This window comes from Culex pipiens, chromosome 1 (genome assembly GCF_016801865.2).
Source record: "Culex pipiens pallens isolate TS chromosome 1, TS_CPP_V2, whole genome shotgun sequence".
NCBI classification, from domain to species: domain Eukaryota; kingdom Metazoa; phylum Arthropoda; class Insecta; order Diptera; family Culicidae; genus Culex; species Culex pipiens.
The window spans coordinates 121,185,735-121,205,665 of NC_068937.1; the positions used below are offsets into that span (position 1 = coordinate 121,185,735).

The window sequence follows — 19,931 nt, forward strand, 5'->3', positions numbered from 1 at the left end:
GATCAGGACAGTATAGCTCTGGTTCCTTGCAAGTGTCCTATTTTCTTACCTCCACGTTGGCTTGGTTTCGTCATCATGATGACAAAGTGTGACCTTGCTGGTGGCCTGTGGAAACGACTCGTAAAGCTTTGACCAGCAATGGTTAGAGTCGAGACGGCTAAAAGAAAGGGGCGCGCCAATATGGGACAGGGAAGTCATTTGTGATTGTAGACGGTATTGTTTTGATTCGCAGTATGTTGAGTCAACTGCTGTGGGTGTACCTGAGCATCGCAGAACGGGGTTTCTCTACTTTCCGTTTTTATCTACCATCTATATTCTGTTTATTTTGTTTCACTGATTCACTAACACGCCTTCTGTTTATTATCGTCCACTTGTTTTCGATTTTACTTTCATGATTCTCTTATTTCTCAACGCTTTTCCACTCTATTTACTAATTGATTCTGCTGTAACAAACTGTCTGTTTTCCCTAAATTTGGCAGCGATGTCAATTTTGTTTATCTTTATTTATCTGTTTGAATAATTTTTCATCTGCCCTATAAATTGCGCTTGATACAATCTAAGCTTGTTTGTTACCTCTATTTATAAACTATTGTTAATTTTTTTTATCTACTTCATAAATTACTATCTTTCTTTTCTTCAAATAGTATATTTCTTTCACTGTCCATTGTTTTCAATCTTCACCCTTTTCTTCAAACAAATGAGGTTCGAGCCCTTACTTATTTTTTGGAATTATCAAAGAATTAACACAAATATTACTATTGTACTCTTGAAAAACTTTTACAAAATGCTCAGGACCAAAAATTGTAACAAAACACCGCGACAAAAGAAATAGCAACATATAAACACGACTCAACACTAGGAAAGATTTCAGCAGAAAACAATACACAGTAAATAACAACTAGTTTTTGAATTCAAACTAAATTACAAGTTACAATCGTTAAACACACGATTAAAAAACCATTTCTGACAAGTTTTTTTTTTTTTTCATTTTAATGAAAAAAAATTATTAAAAAGACAACTTTCTTTTTGATGGATCAACTATGGTCCCCTTGGAACGAGCTGTCAAGTAGGACCTTTTCTGTCAAAAAGGGCTGTGAAGTTGATTTTTAAAAATTGAATTAAAAATCCATTTTAAATCATTGTATTTCATTGTCATTTAAGTCTTTGTACTGAGAAAAATAAGCTGTATCGATGTGAACAATAAGCTTCAAGCTTATTTAAGCTTAATTCAAGGACCCAATTTCGTCTAAAAACATTGATAATTGGACATCTACTTGCTGATATTCAGCGGCTTAAGGGGTTACATATAAGTAAATCGGCAAAAATGTCTGAGTTGGTATGTGCACACAGTTAAACTTATTTTAAATCTATTTCTATGATATCCAATAGGATACATTTTCAGCTATTAACAAAATCAATATGGAGACATTTGGTTGTATCATTGGCGAGATACACTCATCCCTCATACTCATAGAATCCCTCATCCCTCATAAATCATAGAAAATCGATAATTGAACCTAATGGCTCACTTTTACCTTCATTTTAAAGCTTTTCTTGCGATCTTTCGAATGCTGTATCAAACAACTTAAAATTTTAACTTTTATATCAAGTTTTTTGAGAAACACTTTGACCCCTGAAATCCACAAATTTGGAACACTTTTTTTCTTACGGCTGTAAACAAACTTTGGTTCTCTTTAGGAGTACATAATTTTTACAAAATAATGACTTCACACACTGCAACCAATAAAACTCATGCTTAGTAATGTTTTATGAATGGTCTAATAACTTTTTTTGAGAAAACATCAGTTAAACTCAGGTGTTCCACATTTGTGGGAGGCACAATAACATTTGCTGTTTTGCTGCTCTGTATAAAATTGTCTTGAAATTAAGTTTTTTGTTCAAAATGTACTACTTTCACTAGTGAAATAGCAAGAGAATGTCCAAATGAAGGTCCTAAAAATAGCGGGGTCGACAGAAGAGTTGCATTTTGCATCCTATTGACAAATTACCACAAAAGTGTTCCGAATTTGTGGGTGTTCCGAATATGTGGGATGACTGTATAGCCTTTTGAAATTAGCAGCTTAAAAAAAACGGGTGCCATGATTTCTCAACACTGCTCTGTCCAAATCGGCTCAAAAATTTGGTGAAGCCTCGTTAAACCGGTCCCGTTTGAAGAAAGCCGATTTTCAAAAAGTTTATTTAAAAATGATAAATTTATTTTTATGTTTTTAACATAAAAAATCACCAGTTTTTGATTTTTGTATTTTTTTTTAATGTCAAATTTCAAAATCGGGTTTTGTCATGCATACAGGATAGATCTTGCAGGTTTTCACCCCAAATTTCAGCCAATTGGGTCCTAAAATGAAGCTTAGATTGCTGATTTTATTGTTTACAGCAATAAAGCTTACTTTTCTGAGTACAACGACCCTTTGTATGACCACGCAGCTAAAAAAGTAGTAATCTAGCTTTAGGTGTCTAAAACCTCAATAAAATTTAAGTAACTGAAGCATTAATTACACTGACGGATTTTTTTAACTAGCCTAAATTAATCTTATATAACTATTTTTAAGATAAGTATTTGGTGCAAGGGGGTTATTTTGCCATTTAAACAACTGCAAACATTTAAGACACTTTCCTGTTCACATTTTCCGATTCATTTTTGAACATTTTTCAGAGTATTGTGAAATTGCGTGAAATTCCTATGTTTTGAAATTGACATGCCCACAAAGTATGAGTCAAATAAAAAATACAATGCATAAAAATGGTCGTAATCCGCTGATTTCTTAGAAAATTGCTCAAATGTAAAAATCAACTAACGTAATTTTTTGATGATTTTAGCGTGACGTACTAGTGTTTTTGAAAGCCTTGAAAATTCAAAAAATCATCGGTAAGTGTAAAATTGAATTCTTTTACTTGAAAAAAATGTTGATAAAGTGCACTGGTTTTGAGTAATAGCTACACATTTTCTGTTTGATTTAGTCAGCAATATTGTCTTTTTAAATTAAAAAATCCTTGTCCATCTTTGAGAAAAATAAATTCGATAAGCTGCAAAAAAAGTAAATAAAATTAAATGAAATTACAGGCCACCATGGACAGGTGTATAATACATTAAAAAAAAACTTTTTTTTAACATTTTAATGAAAAAAGTGTGACTGTCCAGTTGTTTTGCAATCATAAGTTTCTAAAATTTCCAAGCATTGACGAAAATTTTATTTTTGCGAGAAAAAAAAGTTTTTGCGGTGCTTCCCATTGCAATTTCATAAAAGTTCAAAATATTTTTAAACAAGCCCAAAAAAGCTAAATAAGATTATCAATGCAGAATAGGCGTTTTAGATTGTTTTTAGTTGATTAGAGTCCTAATGTCCCTTGACATTTTTTCAGTTTCATGAAAAATTTTTTTGCTCCATATTTTTTCGCATCAATTCTGAAAAGGGCGGGAGGGGCGACATAAACTTTGAACAATATTTGCAACGGCCTTATTGTCTAATCTAATCTAATCTAATCGAACACAAGCGCAGCCAGTCCGAAGAAAGCATCCAGGAAGAACTTGGGGTTAGATTACGCCCCAAGTTCTTTCTTGTCAACATTAATTATTGCAGTACACTTGAGTAACCCCGAAGATGTATTGCATAAATTAAAGCGGCTAGGCCTACTGCGTTGCATTAACCGCAGAGACAGATTCTGTGAACGGAGCACATTTCACAGAATCTACAGGGGAGGAAGGATGCGTGGACATACCGTACCAAACGCTCCTGTTTACAGTTTCAAATGTGTTTTGTATAATGTGTTAAGTGTAAAATATAGTGTGGTTATATAATCAATTAAATATAATAATGCAATGCAATGATCATTTAATAAAATCCCTTCACCTATATATAATAACCACGCACCCAAGCACACAAACAGCGACACAAAAGAAATGAAAATGAGCATGCAAAAACAAGACAGCGCGTCCCCGCGGTCAGCGCACTAATCCAATATTTGCAACGGCCTTATTGTTATCAGAAAGTACCAATGAAACATCGATTATAATATGATTTTTTTTCTTTCCTATAAGGTGGAACTTTTTTGAAAAATGTTGGTAAAAATCGTTAAGAGAGTTCGTCAATCTGTTTTAACCTCTTACTTTAAATGTTATTCAATAGGAAAATAATTTTGAATATCTCCCCTCACGAGAACCTGTATCCTCGAGAGCGAGAGCGAGAGAGAAAGAGCTTTTAACCGCGGCTTCACAGTATCTTCTCCCATTTTTTACAAAGCTCATACATGAGAATGCACGTGGTTATGAGTAATACCGTCGCCCAAGTTAGCTCGTTGGTTAGAGGTAGTATCTTCACTGGCGTCGCGTCGCCACCCAGCAGAAAAAATAGCTCTCCAACGGTGCCTCGTCGCCGGCCGGTCGATTTGGGGAGGAAATTGAACAGGGGTTGGGAATCATTCATTCCGTCAGTCATTCTGTGTGGGCAAGTTAGTAGTGTTTAGTCAGTCAGTCGGTCTTTGGCAGTCCGCTGAATCGGTTGGGGTTTTTTTTTTCGATGAGTTCGAGTGCCTTCGAAAAGTCGGTTCGAGTTGTCCCCAGGGACGGTTTTTGCGCTAGTTGGTGACTAATGTTTCATCTTTTTTGGCGTTTTAACTGAAAAATACTGGATTTGGGTGTGTGAGGTTCAAGGTCGGGACCTAAATACCACCAAGCATAACAATAAGTGAATGATAATTAGGCTGAGGTAAAAACAAGCCGGCTTTTTAAATTGCAGCGTGTTTGGTGACGACGATTTATTGCTGGAAAAACTGCAGTGAACAGTGATTTTGTGCGCGGGTGGAAGGCGCCCCTTATCACAATGCAATCGTAAAACAGTGACTGATTACTTGAAGGAAAAAAAGGTGCCGGGGGATTTTATCAAGTGGTAAGTTTACAAGGTGGAATTGGTAAAATCATTCACAAGATACCTGGGCAATTCGGAAAAAAAAATAATTTTGGAAAAGGTGTATACAGCAATTCCATTTGAAAAGAGCCTAAACCGAAAAAAAAGTTCTCCGATCGGGCTCAAAATTTTCTGGGGGTTCCTGTGTGTGTGTGTGTGTGGTCCAATCCAATACCCGCTAACCGGTAGCGATATTATGGGAAAGTATAGTTTGTATCAGACTTTGTATATGCCGAATTGCTGATACAACTTATCTCAGTCCCGGGTATTAGGTGGTGATAGCCCTCGCGCTGCTTCCAACGACCCGTTTCAGAATGACAGAGCTCCTTGCGGTCCAATTCCGAGGTCGCTGGGCATTGTTCGGCCCCGCCTAAACATAGAAGCAAGCATCTGAAGGAAACTCGATCTATATTTAGACTTCCAATCCCCTCAGGCAAATCAGGGATCAGCGCGTATTTAATAATATAAGAAGAAGAGATAACATGTTTCAACACTACGGATCAATTCACTGCTAGAGTGTAAACCTTCTGATGACCGACTGCTTAGCGTCCCAGACCACCAATCCAAAGGTGTGAGTTCGAATCCCACCTGATTCATTTTAGTTTTTATTCATATTCAAATTCCTGATTCCAAATTTCAAAGGTACCGACCGGGATTTGATCCCTGAACCTTCTGCTTGGGAGACAGAAGTCGTAACCATTAAGCCACGGAGCCGGTTGAATGGGACTTGGTTCTCTGTATGGATTTTTGCGAGATGAGAGCAGAGGACAACAATCATCTCAACGTTTCCACTTTACTCGGGCTAACGACCGGCAGTTCCAGTTCACGATGATTTCCCTTCATATGTTAAAAACCACTTATGATTTTGGAACATATTCCGTTTGTCAACGTTTCCTGTCATTACTGGCGGGGAAAATCTACGTGGAATCAGCTGTGCAGACCTCATGTGTGACAGGAATGCAGGTTGAGCGACTCCCACGGGCTCAAAATTTTCTGGGGGTTCCTTGGCCAAAATAATTAGACCCGTATTTTTTTGTTTGGCCATTAGGGTGACCTACGCCGTGTTAGGGTGGTCTGAAAAATGGCAATTATCGTCATTTTTCGCAAAAAACACTTTTTTCAAAAAATCATATCTCCGCGCCATTCAATCCGATTTAAGTTGTCTTAGACGCAAAAGAAAGGTGATAAGTTTGGCTATTTGGGAAAAATAGTAAAAAGTTTCAAAAATCTAGCTTACCATTTGAAAAAGTCGCATGAAAACTTAAAATGGCCTTTTGACCGTGTCTGGACCAAAGAGCCTATGTCTGAAAATATTTTTATCGGATTCCAAGGAAAATTTCACATATCTCTTCTAAAAATTGCCGTTGTCGAACCGTACGTTTCGGAGATATGATTTTTTGAAAATATAAACTGAGTTTTTCGACGCGCCACGCGCAAAAACGGGAAAATGAAGAAATCGCCAAAAAAATCAACTTTTTTCACTAAAACTGCGATAACTTTAAAATTTCAGCGATGACCTATAAATGTTTGGGTATCAAAATTTTTGTAATTGAAAGACGCAACTTTTGGTACCATAACATCCATTTTAAAAGGCCATTTTAAGTTTTCATGCGACTTTTTCAAATAGTAAGCTAGATTTTTGAAACTTCTTACTATTTTTCCCAAATAGCCAAACTCATCACCTTCTTTTGCGTAAGACAGCTAAAATCGGATTAAATGGCGCGGAGATATGATTTTTAAAAAAATGAGGTTTTTGCGAAAAATGACGAAAATTGCCATTTTTCAGACCACCCTAACATGGCGTAGGTCACCCTAATGGCCAAACAAAAAAATACGGGTCTAATTATTTTGGCCAAGGAACCCCCAGAAAATTTTGAGCCCGATCGGAAAACCTTTTTTTTCGGTTTAGGCTCTTTTCAAATGGAATTGCTGTATATGTATTACAAATTTCATTGTATTTTTTTGATGTTGAGAAACAAAATGGAAACGAATTTTTACGTAAGAACAAATTTATTCAACATGGTTTATTCTTGTTGGAAATATAATCGTTGATTTTTTTAGTTTTAAATTCCATAAAAGGCCGTTTGTCCTTCAGCAAAAAGTCAAAAAATACACAGCTAAAAATCCGATGGTAAAATCGCATGCAAAACATGCACATCACCTTCGTCAAAATAAACACTTAATATTACACACTGCATGTACAATTTTTGACAACACAAAAAAAATTGCAACCGACGGGATACAAACCCAGCACCAACAGTGAGGACTGGCGCCTTAGCCCACTCGACCATCAGACCGATGTAAAACTGTAAGGATAAACGCATATATGAGCTTGACATTTCGGTCAAGTAGGTTTCCCATACTGATGGGCTACATATTTCAGGTTGTAAAATCACATAAAATTGCATAAAATAATGCAATATTTATTTTACACCCAGGCCTTTTACACGCAGCAGGATAACTACTTTTTTAGCTGTGTAGTTATAACTTTTATAATTAATTAAAAGTATCATATCAAATATCGAATTAAAACAAAAAAAACTTTAAATTTGTTATTATTTATGTTGCTTTTTTTGTAAAATGTAAAATGTAAAATGTAAAATGTAAAATGTAAAATGTAAAATGTAAAATGTAAAATGTAAAATGTAAAATGTAAAATGTAAAATGTAAAATGTAAAATGTAAAATGTAAAATGTAAAATGTAAAATGTAAAATGTAAAATGTAAAATGTAAAATGTAAAATGTAAAATGTAAAATGTAAAATGTAAAATGTAAAATGTAAAATGTAAAATGTAAAATGTAAAATGTAAAATGTAAAATGTAAAATGTAAAATGTAAAATGTAAAATGTAAAATGTAAAATGTAAAATGTAAAATGTAAAATGTAAAATGTAAAATGTAAAATGTAAAATGTAAAATGTAAAATGTAAAATGTAAAATGTAAAATGTAAAATGTAAAATGTAAAATGTAAAATGTAAAATGTAAAATGTAAAATGTAAAATGTAAAATGTAAAATGTAAAATGTAAAATGTAAAATGTAAAATGTAAAATGTAAAATGTAAAATGTAAAATGTAAAATGTAAAATGTAAAATGTAAAATGTAAAATGTAAAATGTAAAATGTAAAATGTAAAATGTAAAATGTAAAATGTAAAATGTAAAATGTAAAATGTAAAATGTAAAATGTAAAATGTAAAATGTAAAATGTAAAATGTAAAATGTAAAATGTAAAATGTTAAATGTAAAATGTAAAATGTAAAATGTAAAATGTAAAATGTAAAATGTAAAATGTAAAATGTAAAATGTAAAATGTAAAATGTAAAATGTAAAATGTAAAATGTAAAATGTAAAATGTAAAATGTAAAATGTAAAATGTAAAATGTAAAATGTAAAATGTAAAATGTAAAATGTAAAATGTAAAATGTAAAATGTAAAATGTAAAATGTAAAATGTAAAATGTAAAATGTAAAATGTAAAATGTAAAATGTAAAGTGTAAAATGCAAAGTGTAAAATGCAAAATGTTAAATGATCAGATTTTAACACGCAAAGCTAATTCCAAGCATGACTCTTGATAAATTTTGTAATAGAAAGTTCAATTGACAGTCAGTTTTGTTTCGTTATCATCCTGTTATCTCAGGATGTGCAAGTGTCCAATTAATATCGCGCTCTAGGGAACACTTCAGTGCCTTATCAGTACCAACACCTGAAACCATATTATCATGAGCTTTCTAGAAACTTTTGAGAATGACTAATAAGGATAGTAAAACTCATTTCTGATGACTAATTGTTTTCAATTTATTGTTTAAAATTTATTCTAACATTAAGTCATATTGAACCAAATGTTGGCACATTTAAGGTAAGCCAATTTAGGATCTTCCAGCAACCGACAAACACTCGTCGTTATCGGCCTTGCATTTGCTCTGTTGCACACCTGTGTTTGCTTAATGATTTTCAAATAAAATGTGGTCGGATGTTTTCCCTTTTTTTCGTCACCACCAATAAAACTTTCGTCCGCAGCCTTACACTTTTGCGTCATTTACGGGTAAACCTTTTGGAGTAAACATAAAAATAATAATTGTCGCACCGCCGCCACGCGCTTAATGAGAAATACACGCCGGGACTTAGAGGCTACGTGCAACAACGCGCGGTGTAGCAACTCTGTTTGTTTAGTTACTCAGTTTCGGGGTAAATGCGATAAGAAAAGTGCAGCGGATTGAAGTGGCGGCGACATTGCAGGAAGCAGTTGTTTGATTCGAAACCAATTTCCTAGCTTTGGAAAATTGATGATTTTAATAAATTTGAACTGAAACCAACTATGTTGACTTCAAATAAGAGTGTTTTAATGACAGCTAACCAACTGACGCAAACACGCTTATACACCTTACTGCTTTTGTTTGAAATGTGAAGCACACGCTAGGGAAGAATGGAGAATTAAAGATATTTTTTTAAATTTATTTGTTTTGATTAAAATTGAACAAAATGCTGGAAAATTATCATAAAAGAAAAACTTTAATGAAAGTCTAAGAACTAGTGGGTTGTGCCCTAAGCTGTGCCGGTGTTGTAGCGTAAGATGATATATTACATCATCTGGATGAGAAGATGTCGTCATCTGACTGGGCTTTCTGACTTACTTTTGCGACAAGGTGACGCACTCGTATGAGTGCAGCTGTGAACATTAGATACAAGGGTATTTCCCCTCAAACAATTCTGCTTGCAGTACATTTCATACATTGTTCTACCAGTGAAATTGTTTTAAAACTACACAGAAAAAATGATGATAATATTCATCAGGAAATTGTGACAGATTTTGTGGCTAAAAAATGATGAATTTTACCCCAGAAAATGATGAATTTTCATCAGTTTTTGATGATTATTCATCAGGTTCACATTTTTACACATTTTTTACGGAATATTACCCAAAAAAGAGGTAATATTCAACCTACCAAATTTTCAACATTCCAAAATTCAACTTTTTTTCTGTGATTAAGAAATAATTTGAAAAGTAACTGATTTCATTGAACTGAAACTTTCATAGCTTTCACACCAACATCTACAAATGGTCACTATCTACCGAAATTACCCAAAGTTGAGCCGGAACGAAAATTGTCCAAATCAATATTTACTTCGGCACTGGCATTCCACTTTAACTGGACACTGCACACGTGAACCGTTCATAACTGCTCGAGATTTAATAGAATTTTTGATGTCGACCTCCCGCATGTGGTTGGAAAGCCTCGCGTAAATATTTAATCGTTTACTTATCTCTTTATTATTGACAAATCTGGAGCAAAAAAAAAACGAAAGGAGTTACATAAAAAAATAAACATGATTGAAAATAAAATGACATCTTTTCCATGAAAATAAAATGAAAATTGTAAACTAAAAATCGATCTTCAAAACAAGTCTATGGTGCAGAATCACTCTATGCTCAGAGTACGTGCGGAAATCTGTTGCCAATTGAACTACACCCGTGCAGCTTGAACATCATCACCGTCACCCTCCGAAAGCATATCCATTAACATCAATTAGCACCAATTGACCAAGTTAGATCGAAAATGATCGCATCGGTTTTGATAAATAAATAGAAATCTAGTTGACGATGCGCTGATGTTAGATGTCGTACCAGGAGTGACGGCTCAGATTTACTGTCAACGCCGAGGCCGTCGCTGTGTAATCAGAAATTATTATCTCCATAAAATTCCTGCATCAGCACATGCGACACATTATCGATTACCTTCATTTTATCTGGTCCCATTCGGTTAGTTTTGGTTGAAAGGGTGACAAAGTGTCGCAGCAGGCCGGTGGCAAGTGCTCGATTTTATTTACGACCTGTCACGTGCGGCGTCGTGCTCGATCATCGCGCAGCACGCGTCCGAAACGTGCTCGAATGTTTCGATGTTTCGAGCCGTTATGCAACAATTTTTGCCAACTTTCGACGCGCGATCAATTGTTGTTTTGTTTTTACTGCGTACTTTACACACTTTTCGAGCAGTGAATACTAATCGATCGGTTACGACTGAAGTCGCGGGGGTGGTCGGTCCACTAAATTTGGCAAGCCTGATAGGAGAATCAGCCTTGAAATAATTGTTGCTCGCGACCCATGAATGGCAAAACAAATCGATTACTCACCTGTTTATTGTGCTACGACTTGCAAACGTTTGTTTAGAGATCATGAAAAGTTGAGAAAATTGTAGCTTATAATCTGACTAAATTGCTGCCAACGTGTAGCTAAACAAACTGTCAGCCAACACGCTTATTTTTTAGCGTATACACTCAACCCCCGGTGGTTGGTCACTTTTTCGTTTGACACTTTTTTAGTTTGTACCCCGCTGGTTGGTCAAAGTCAAACTAAAAAGTGACGAACTGTCACTTTTTACACGGCGCTCACGCAAACTATCAAAACAAACGTTTGATAGTGTGTGTGAACTCCGTGTAAAAGGGGTGTCAAACTAAAAAGTGACCCCGTTCGTTTGACAACAGTTGGTGTCAAACCATCGGGGTTTGAGTGTACAAAATTGTGGCATGATAAAAATAAAAATAAAACAATAAGTCTTCATTCTTTTCCAGAATTCACACTGCGACCTTGACGGAAACAGGGAATGTTTGTTGACATTTTTTTTCGAGCCTTGTCGCAACATCATTACATCATTATTAGTCAATTAACCGCATGACTGAAAACCAAATAAACAAGAGCTCAACCTAAGCAACCCGTTCTAGCGTTCTACCGCCATGTTTACTTAGATCGTCCATAATGGCGGCGGACGGACGGCGCGACAACAAGCGCGATAAACAAAACAAACATACGTGCTTTGTTTACTGTTTGGTCTTTGAGTCATTAAACTTTAGTGGGCACAGCAGCACAGGATATGAACCATCACCACCCACATTAACTCAGTGCGGACGTTACGCATCGGCGGCCGTTACTGATCGTGTGGTCCGCCCTAGAACCGCCCTGGCGAACCGAGGGCGGGCCGCCTGGGCGGTTGAAATTTGACATTTGAAATTTTTCAATTTCGTCCGCCCTCCATCCGCCTTGGCGTGCCATGGGCGCATCGCCTGGGCGGTTCAAACTGATCGCTGAAATGTTTCAATATCGTTCGCCCATCAACCGCCGCGGCGAGCCAAAGGCTGATTGCCGTGGCGGTTTGCATCTGAAGGAATTTATTTCGAATTTGACATTTCAGTCAGTTTTCAACGAGCTTCGGTGGGTGTTGTTATTTAATCGGCGGCTGCTGATTTTCGTTGTTAAATTTGTGTTGGGAGAAGTGTTGTGTTGTTTAGATTGTTTACTTATGTAAACAAACAGTTGAAAGTGCGTTTGAAATAGTGATTGAAGGTTGTTTTGCAAGAATAATCGTTATTGTTGGTGTAATTTATGTGACACCCCTTATAAATATTGTTGGCAGATGTGCAAACATTTGGAATACTTAGAATTTGATATGTTTCATTGTTGTTATGATTTGATTTGTTCTTATTTGTATGTTTGTATGGAAATTTGGTGTACATTTTGGTAAAAAGTATATCTTTCCCAGGGAAACCTCTTGAAGAGTATCGAGGTGGCATTTACAAAGCGGATTTTGTGCCAATGTTTACTCAATTAATGTTAATGTTTTTTTGTGTGAATGTTAACACTCCAAAGGTTGCGGGTTCAGTGCCAGCAGTGGAGGCAATTAGTGGTGCAGCAGCGATTTTTGTCTTTCTTTTGTTTGACGTTTTTTAGGTGTGCATGATGCAGGACATGGGTAGGAAGTCATTTCAATTATTTTCAATTATCAGTTCAGCGGCAACAATATCATTAAAAATTTTGTTTTATTTTTTATACAGCTTCCTGGATCATTTATAAATGAACTGCTTATATGTATTTATCTATTCTTCATTTGATTTATTTGGATGTTTATATCATTCCTATTCCTTGTCCTTTTTTCTACCATTCCTCCATACCATATATGATCAAATTTCATGGACTAACGACAGTTACTGAAATAGCAATGGAACCATCTGAAGAATTTGTCTTTAAAATATAATTATCTTTCTTCCAGCTTCCGGGAATCTTCTTCAATTTTAATGCCTACATTTATCTATTCACTAGATGATTTATTTAAATGTTTATATCCTTCCTTATCCTATTCCTTTTCTTTCAGCAATGGAACCATCTGGAGCATTTGTCTTTTTAATTAAAGTTGTTTGTTTTGCAGCTTCCCGGAATCATCTTTAAATTTACTGTATTTATCTTTTCACTGTAAGATTTATTTTTATATTCATATCTACCATTCCCCCATACAATATATGATCAAATTGAATGACAAGAAAGAACATGGGGTGTAATCTACTAGGATACTTTCTTCGGATTAGCTGCGCTTGTGTTTTATTAGATTAGAGTATGAATTGTTAACATTCAATACGTTGACTGTTTATATGTAAGTACCAATAGTACATGAACATTTTAAATAATTTAGTTTTTAAGAATTAGTTAAAGAATTATTTTTATTTGCAGGAAATGGAAAATCTTCGCAACAAGTTTGCTTATCAATATATTATTTTGTTTCTTTATTTTTTTCATCATTTCACCTCAGTGAACTAACAACGCACGTAAGATGTATTGAGAACAATTTTTTTTTGAAAATTATGTTTTTTTTTCATATTTTTGTTTTATTTCTAAATTTTAGCACACAAGAATCTACAAAGATCTGCATTTCTATATAAGGCACTTTATGTTTTTTTCAGTTTTAGATGAACTTGAAAAAACACTATCAGAATCCTGAAGGAACCTGAACGGGTATTCTGCGTGGGCGGATGAAATATGTATGAATGGCGCATCAAGGGCGAGCCAAGGCGGTTGGGGCTTTTTGGGCGGATGAACTTTATATAGGGGGCGACCCGCTGGCGGACCATCTTACAGGGGCGGACGAACCGTATATGAAAGGCGAGTCGAGGGCGAGCCGCGGCGGTTGGGGCTTTTTAGGCGGATGAACTTTCTATGGGAGGCGTATCGAGGGCGACTTGCTGGCGGACCATCCTATAGGGGCGGTTGAACCATACAAAACGGCGTATGTGGGGCGGATGAACGGCGGGTGAAACATTTCAAGGCAAACCTGGGCGACCCCGGGGCGAGTCGCTGGCGGACCAACGTCACGATAAAAAAAAACTGATCGTGCGCCAAATTGTTGCAAATTTTATCCACCAGCGGGTCGCCCGTGGTCCGCCAAATCAAACGCAGGCGGATCGCCAGAGCGGTTTGGCGGTCCACCAGCGAACCGCCGGCGGGCTGCCCAGTCAATGTGGGCATGTTGGGGACAAAAAGACAAAAATCTGCTCGTAACGCGTCCGATTGTTGTGATGATTGACAGTTGTAGATGGGGCAAGCAGGTTAGGTTTTTATCACTGTCCGCCGACCGAATTAGGCACCTGGGGCAATCTATGAATGCGATAAGAACGGAAACGTGCCCGATGCGTGTCATTGTGTGCTTATCAGACGAGTTTGTTGTGAAATATCAAGAATATTTTTTTGAAAAAAGGTAGAAAAAATATTGCACACTATTTTTGAACAAAATCAGAATGGTTTAATTTCTGAGTGTTTACTTTTTTACTGATTGATATTTAAACTATAAGGCCGTTGGAAATATTTTTTTTCCAGCTAATAGATATCAATCCATCACATGGCGGTGCAACGCAGATATCGCGTGTCCCTATCAATTTCCCATCCACCTATTCCCACTCTATCTGTTCCGATAGTCATCATTTGCCTCCCGTGACTCAAACTAGGTGTAAGTCCAATCTAGTGGTGCCACTCCCATCGCGCTCTAATTACGACAAATGTGTTTACATTAGTACCAAGTTGCCAGTCGACGCAATTATTTGATAATCTCAATCTCAATTGGTTCTATCGATTTTCCTTCTCGTTCAACAGCTGGTGACCGCAAGCCCCGTAGTTGGAACATTCGCGACCGCACACGGGACAGAAAATGGCACCAGACATTGCGGATCCAGTCGTTCCGGTTGGCAACACTGACGACAGCTGTCAAAGCACCAGGCAGCGCGTTCCCGCCCACGCCCACGACGACAATAATAACCAAATAGAGAAGGGAAGTGCCATCGAAGCAAGCCATGAGGACCAGTTCCGGCCGGAAATCCGGTGGCCGGACTTTATCGCACAGCTGTTTCTGCATGTGGGATTCCTGATAGGCATTTGGCAGGTGGTAACACTGCAGGCCAAGCTGTACACAGTGTTATGGAGTGAGTAATGTTTGACATTTGCTGGTGACTCAAGCTTATTTATTTTTTTTCTTTTTAGCTGTAGTTTTAGTTTGGTGTTCCGGGGTTGGCATCACTGCCGGGGCTCACCGCCTCTGGTCGCACAAATCGTACAAAGCAAAGTGGCCTCTACGGGTGCTTTTAATGTTCCTTTTCACCATTTGTGGTCAGGTATGTTGGCTGTGATCCATTTCTCCAACAACCAAACGTCACAATGCTGTCATTTTCTTTCAGCGTGACGCCTACACGTGGGCACACGATCACCGGGTGCACCACAAGTACTCGGAGACGGACGCCGATCCGCACAATGCCAAGCGGGGCTTCTTCTTTGCGCACGTGGGTTGGGTGTTTCTGACGCCCCACCCGGAGGTGGTGGCGAAGCGCAAAATCATCGACATGAGTGACCTGGAGGCGGACCCGATCGTCATGTGGCAGAAAAAGTAGGTTCCACTGAGCTTTTTGTTGTTGACTGGTTTAGCAGTGTTGGGTCTTGAAAAATTATCTATGTCTGAACTTGACTGTTACCTTACCTCCCAGTCACGACGTTCTAGCAGGATTCTAGCAGAGTTCTTACAGAGCTGGATATTCTTAGAGCATTCTAGCAGAAATGTTCTATCGTTCTAGCAGGATTCTGACAGAACCAGCTCTGCTAGAATATTTCGTGACTGGGCTTTACCATTGTCTTCTTTGATTTTTAAGAAACAATAACCCAGTTAACTCAATCTGAATTCTGAAACGGAATCTAATTAGAATCGTATACAAATTACGTTTCAAACGCAACAACCGGTTCCGTGTTCGAACCGGTTTTTGCGTTTGGAACGGAATTTCTATACGATTCTAATTAGATTCCGTTTCAGAATTCGGATTGATTTGACTGGGAAGACTTTATGTTGAAGGTACGGTTGAAATAGAGCTTTATGACGTTTCGCGTACACACACTAGCGCACCATTTGATTTTGCTGGCCGGACAAAATTTAACCTCACTTTTTTTCGTGTACGTACACGCAATACATGCGCACGTAAATAACTCTATTACCAGCCCTCTGTCACGACGGCCATGTTTATGAAACCTAAATGTTCGACGTGAACATGAAGACAACAAAGAAGATGAAGATCGCGTTTGCTGTCAACATTTGAAAATAAACAAACCTTACCACGCGGCATAATTTCATAATGTTGAAATGATTTCCATGAAAAAATAACGACACTGGACGGATTTCCAAACACAAGTTCCCGAAGGACCCTATCCGCCAGAGACTATGGATAAATGCCCCGCGAAATTGCGATAAAGACGGTTTTGCAAGTTAGAAATTCAGATTTGTTCGAACCACTTCGCGATGAACTTCTTGTGATTCCACAAAAGATCGGATTCTACACAAGCACGCGATTCCTCCGATTCCCTGTGCGAGTCGACAGCGGGAGTGGGCCAGTCCTCGGAGAAGGTTATCGAAGGATGCTTGGAAAGACCAGCTCCGCCACAATCACCGGAATCACGGATGTTTCTGCACTTGGTTGGTTAATCCCTGCCGGAGATTGCAGCGAGTTGTTCGGAAGGATCTACAGCGGAACTTGGCCAGTCCCCGGTCCAGTACTACCCGGCAAATCTTCCCGGTCAATCGGAAGCAACTGTTCTCACCTTTTTTCGTAACAGATTTGCACACACAAAAAGTGATATTTCTTGAAGATTTGGTGTAAACAAACAGACAACACCAACACTGCTACACACACAGAGCCCACGCAGCAGTATTAGTGAAGAGCCCACGGTAAACAACGTGGGCTCTTCACTAATACTACTACGTGGGCTCTTCGAGGTTTTGGTGACTGTCAAACGTTCTAGCCATTTACAGTGGTGCCAGAGGGTTGGAAATTACACTTCGGCAAACAAACAAACAAACTCGCACTTTTTGACCAAGGAGATGAAGTAAGAAGAAGATTCACAATTCCGCATACTTTATTGCAAGATGCTTCAGGTAAACACCGAAAATTTGGTTGAAATTTTAAATAAACAAAAAGTGCTATAAATCCTTTTATTTCATCTGTTTTCGATAAGAAGCCGATGAATTGAATCATTTTATAGGCGGTAGACTATTTTTCTTAGCTCCAAAATATATTTTCTGTTGAAAAATATTTTTGTTGCAAAATTGTCTTGCCTAATTTGTGTTCACCAATATCAGTGTCTTGAGTTTGTTTATCTTTTGCTCTTTGGTCTGACAGGGGGATTGGTAGCCAAACCCGCTTTGGTCTGTCAGTTTTGGTCTGTCAGCTTTATGCTGGATTTTGGTCTGACAACGCGGGGGATTGGCAGCCACACCCGTTTGTTTTTGACAGTTAGTCTGGTTTTTTTGTGTTTGCCTTGTTTGCGAGTTTGCCGCAATCAAGTTTGCGAGTTTGTTTGCGGTAGTGTAATAGCTACATTAACTACATTTAAAAGTTGTGCTTAATTTACAATTCCCACCCTTTCAGGTATTACCTTCCTCTATTTGCACTGCTGGTCATTGGGCTCCCGGTGCTGGTCCCATACTATTACTGGTCCGAAAACCTTTGGGTGGCCTTCTGGGTATGTTTCACGGTGCGATTCACCACAACGCTGAATATCGCCTTCTTCGTTAACAGCGTCGCGCACATGTTCGGGAACCGACCCTACGATAAGTATGCTTATCATCAGCCTGAGCTGTCGGAACTGTATTGATTTAACTTTATCTTCAAATAGAAACATCAGCCCGGTGGAGAACCTTCCGGTGGCCATTGCGGCGTTGGGCGAGGGTTGGCACAACTACCACCACGTGTTTCCGTGGGACTACAAAACGGGCGAACTGGGCAGTTACATGTTCAACGTGACGACCGGATTTATCGACGCGTTTGCCAAGCTGGGGTGGGCCTACGAACGTAAGTCGATTCCTTTTTTTTTAATGGTACGCCCCAACTCACAACTTTTAAATTTTAGGGAAATCAGTTTCACCGGATATTATCGAACGAAGGGCGGCCAAGTACGGCGATGGGACGCGCTTCCTCAGTGACGATTGTGCCCATCGGGATCCGGTGTGGGGTTTTGGCGATACTGACATCGCCAAGGAGGACCTGGACGAAATTCTGCGAAGGCAAGAGTGATGGAGGAACGAGAAAAAGTGCTTTAATATAGTTTTAAGAAAAGTAGCAAAATACAACAAATAGATTGGAGCGAAGTATTTGGCGCATGCTTATGTTCAAATGCTATAGTTTCGTTCAGTAGAACATTAAAAACGCTTAGACCCAGTGTTTCCTTCAGAACGTGAAGCATGTTTTTTTTTTAAATAATGATGATGAAATAAACGACAAACGAATAATATACGAATCTATCTATATTGTTTTGCTAGAAAGAGTTGGATTTTGGGATTTTTCGAAATTGAGCATACCTCTGCTTGTTTTAAACCAACATTGATACTTTTTTAGGGAACTTGTTCTGCCAACTATTTTTTACAAAGTGATTGTTTCGAAAATCTTTTAAAATGTAATGGTGTAATGGCACAGGATTGAAAAAAAAATATTTATTAGGAACCTATTGGGCAACTTTTATTGTCAGATTGATGTAGAATTTTCCGTCCCGGGATTTCCCGAAAAAAATGTCCCGTTCCCCGGGAAAAATGTAAATTTCCCGGGAATTCCCGAAATACAAGCGGAAGTATACATTTTCATACCTTTTTGGCATAAATATTTTGAAATTTTACAGAAAAAATAGTTGTAAAACCTGATTTGATTTTATTCATTTCAATCAATTTCATGTCAAGGATAACATTTATTTCAGAAGCAATATTATTTGCTAGGCAACCAAAATTGCTCTATTATAGAATGAATATTAACTATTTTTATTTTTGACAACATATTTTAAAGATTTTTTTGTTATATCATTTGAAAATAAGTTATTCACCTCTTCCAGCCATGATCAAAATTGAGATTAGTTTAACATTTTTGTATACCTTGATAAAATTGAAAAAAAAAATGAATTAATATAATAATTGTATTTTTCAAACAGGGTTGTTCGAGAAGAGTTCAAGAAATTACTGTTTGAAGTTCTAAATTTATGAAGCACGTGAGCTACCATGGGCGTAAATATGAAAAAAATCATTTCAACCACTTTTACACTATGAAAATTATTTAAATCTATTTAATATAAGGGACCATCCATTAACAACGTAGACACTTTTTTGAAATCTCAGCCTACGCCCCCCCCCCATCGTGGACAATTTCCATACAAATAAAATCTTTTTTGTATGGAGCGTGGGCAATTGCCAAGGCCCCGAACACCACCCCCTCGCCCCCTAAGGTGTCCACGTGATTTATGGATAGTGCCTAACTAAAATCATACCATACATGGAACCATGAAAAATCGTTAAAAAAAACAACTTCGTATCAAAAGAACTTTACACAAACAATGTAACCATATTTCACAAACTCGCTTCCAATATTTAAACTTTTAGATATGATTTCATGGAAAAGCGTTTCAAGATAAATAGAGTTCGAAAACAGATTTTTAAGCCAAATTAAATGATTATCTATTTATTCACAAGTTGAAAACTGGGTGCTGAATAGTGGTTCGCAAAACCGCCTCAATTTTGAACTGTCAAAGTGGAAACAATTTACTGTTCGCCAAAAGTAGAGAGTATTGTTATCGATCATTACAAAAATGTTTTTTTTTCAAGAATGAGAAATTTGTGGCTTTTGAGGATCTGGAGTGGAAGTCAAGAAATCTTTAAAAAGTTGAAGTTGAGATCGTTATTTTTT

At 37.3% G+C, this 19,931-nt stretch overlaps 1 protein-coding gene across 2 annotated transcripts in view; it reads left to right on the forward strand.

Moving 5' to 3' along the window:
- LOC120423295 (acyl-CoA Delta-9 desaturase) overlaps nt 1–18,498 on the forward strand; it is a 107,085-nt gene extending 88,587 nt beyond the window's left edge. The window contains exons 1-7 of one of the 2 annotated variants that reach the window (XM_039587059.1): nt 4,482–4,904; nt 14,830–15,155; nt 15,214–15,344; nt 15,408–15,613; nt 17,637–17,822; nt 17,884–18,059; nt 18,118–18,498. In XM_039587059.1, coding sequence (XP_039442993.1) covers nt 14,885–15,155; nt 15,214–15,344; nt 15,408–15,613; nt 17,637–17,822; nt 17,884–18,059; nt 18,118–18,281 — 1,134 coding nt within the window. In that variant the 5' untranslated portion in view covers nt 4,482–4,904; nt 14,830–14,884 and the 3' untranslated portion in view covers nt 18,282–18,498. Of the gene's footprint in view, nt 1–4,481; nt 4,905–14,829; nt 15,156–15,213; nt 15,345–15,407; nt 15,614–17,636; nt 17,823–17,883; nt 18,060–18,117 lie in introns of those variants that run through there. The other variant, XM_052706108.1, reaches the window with a different exon arrangement.
- Nucleotides 18,499–19,931: the final 1,433 nt, after the last annotated feature.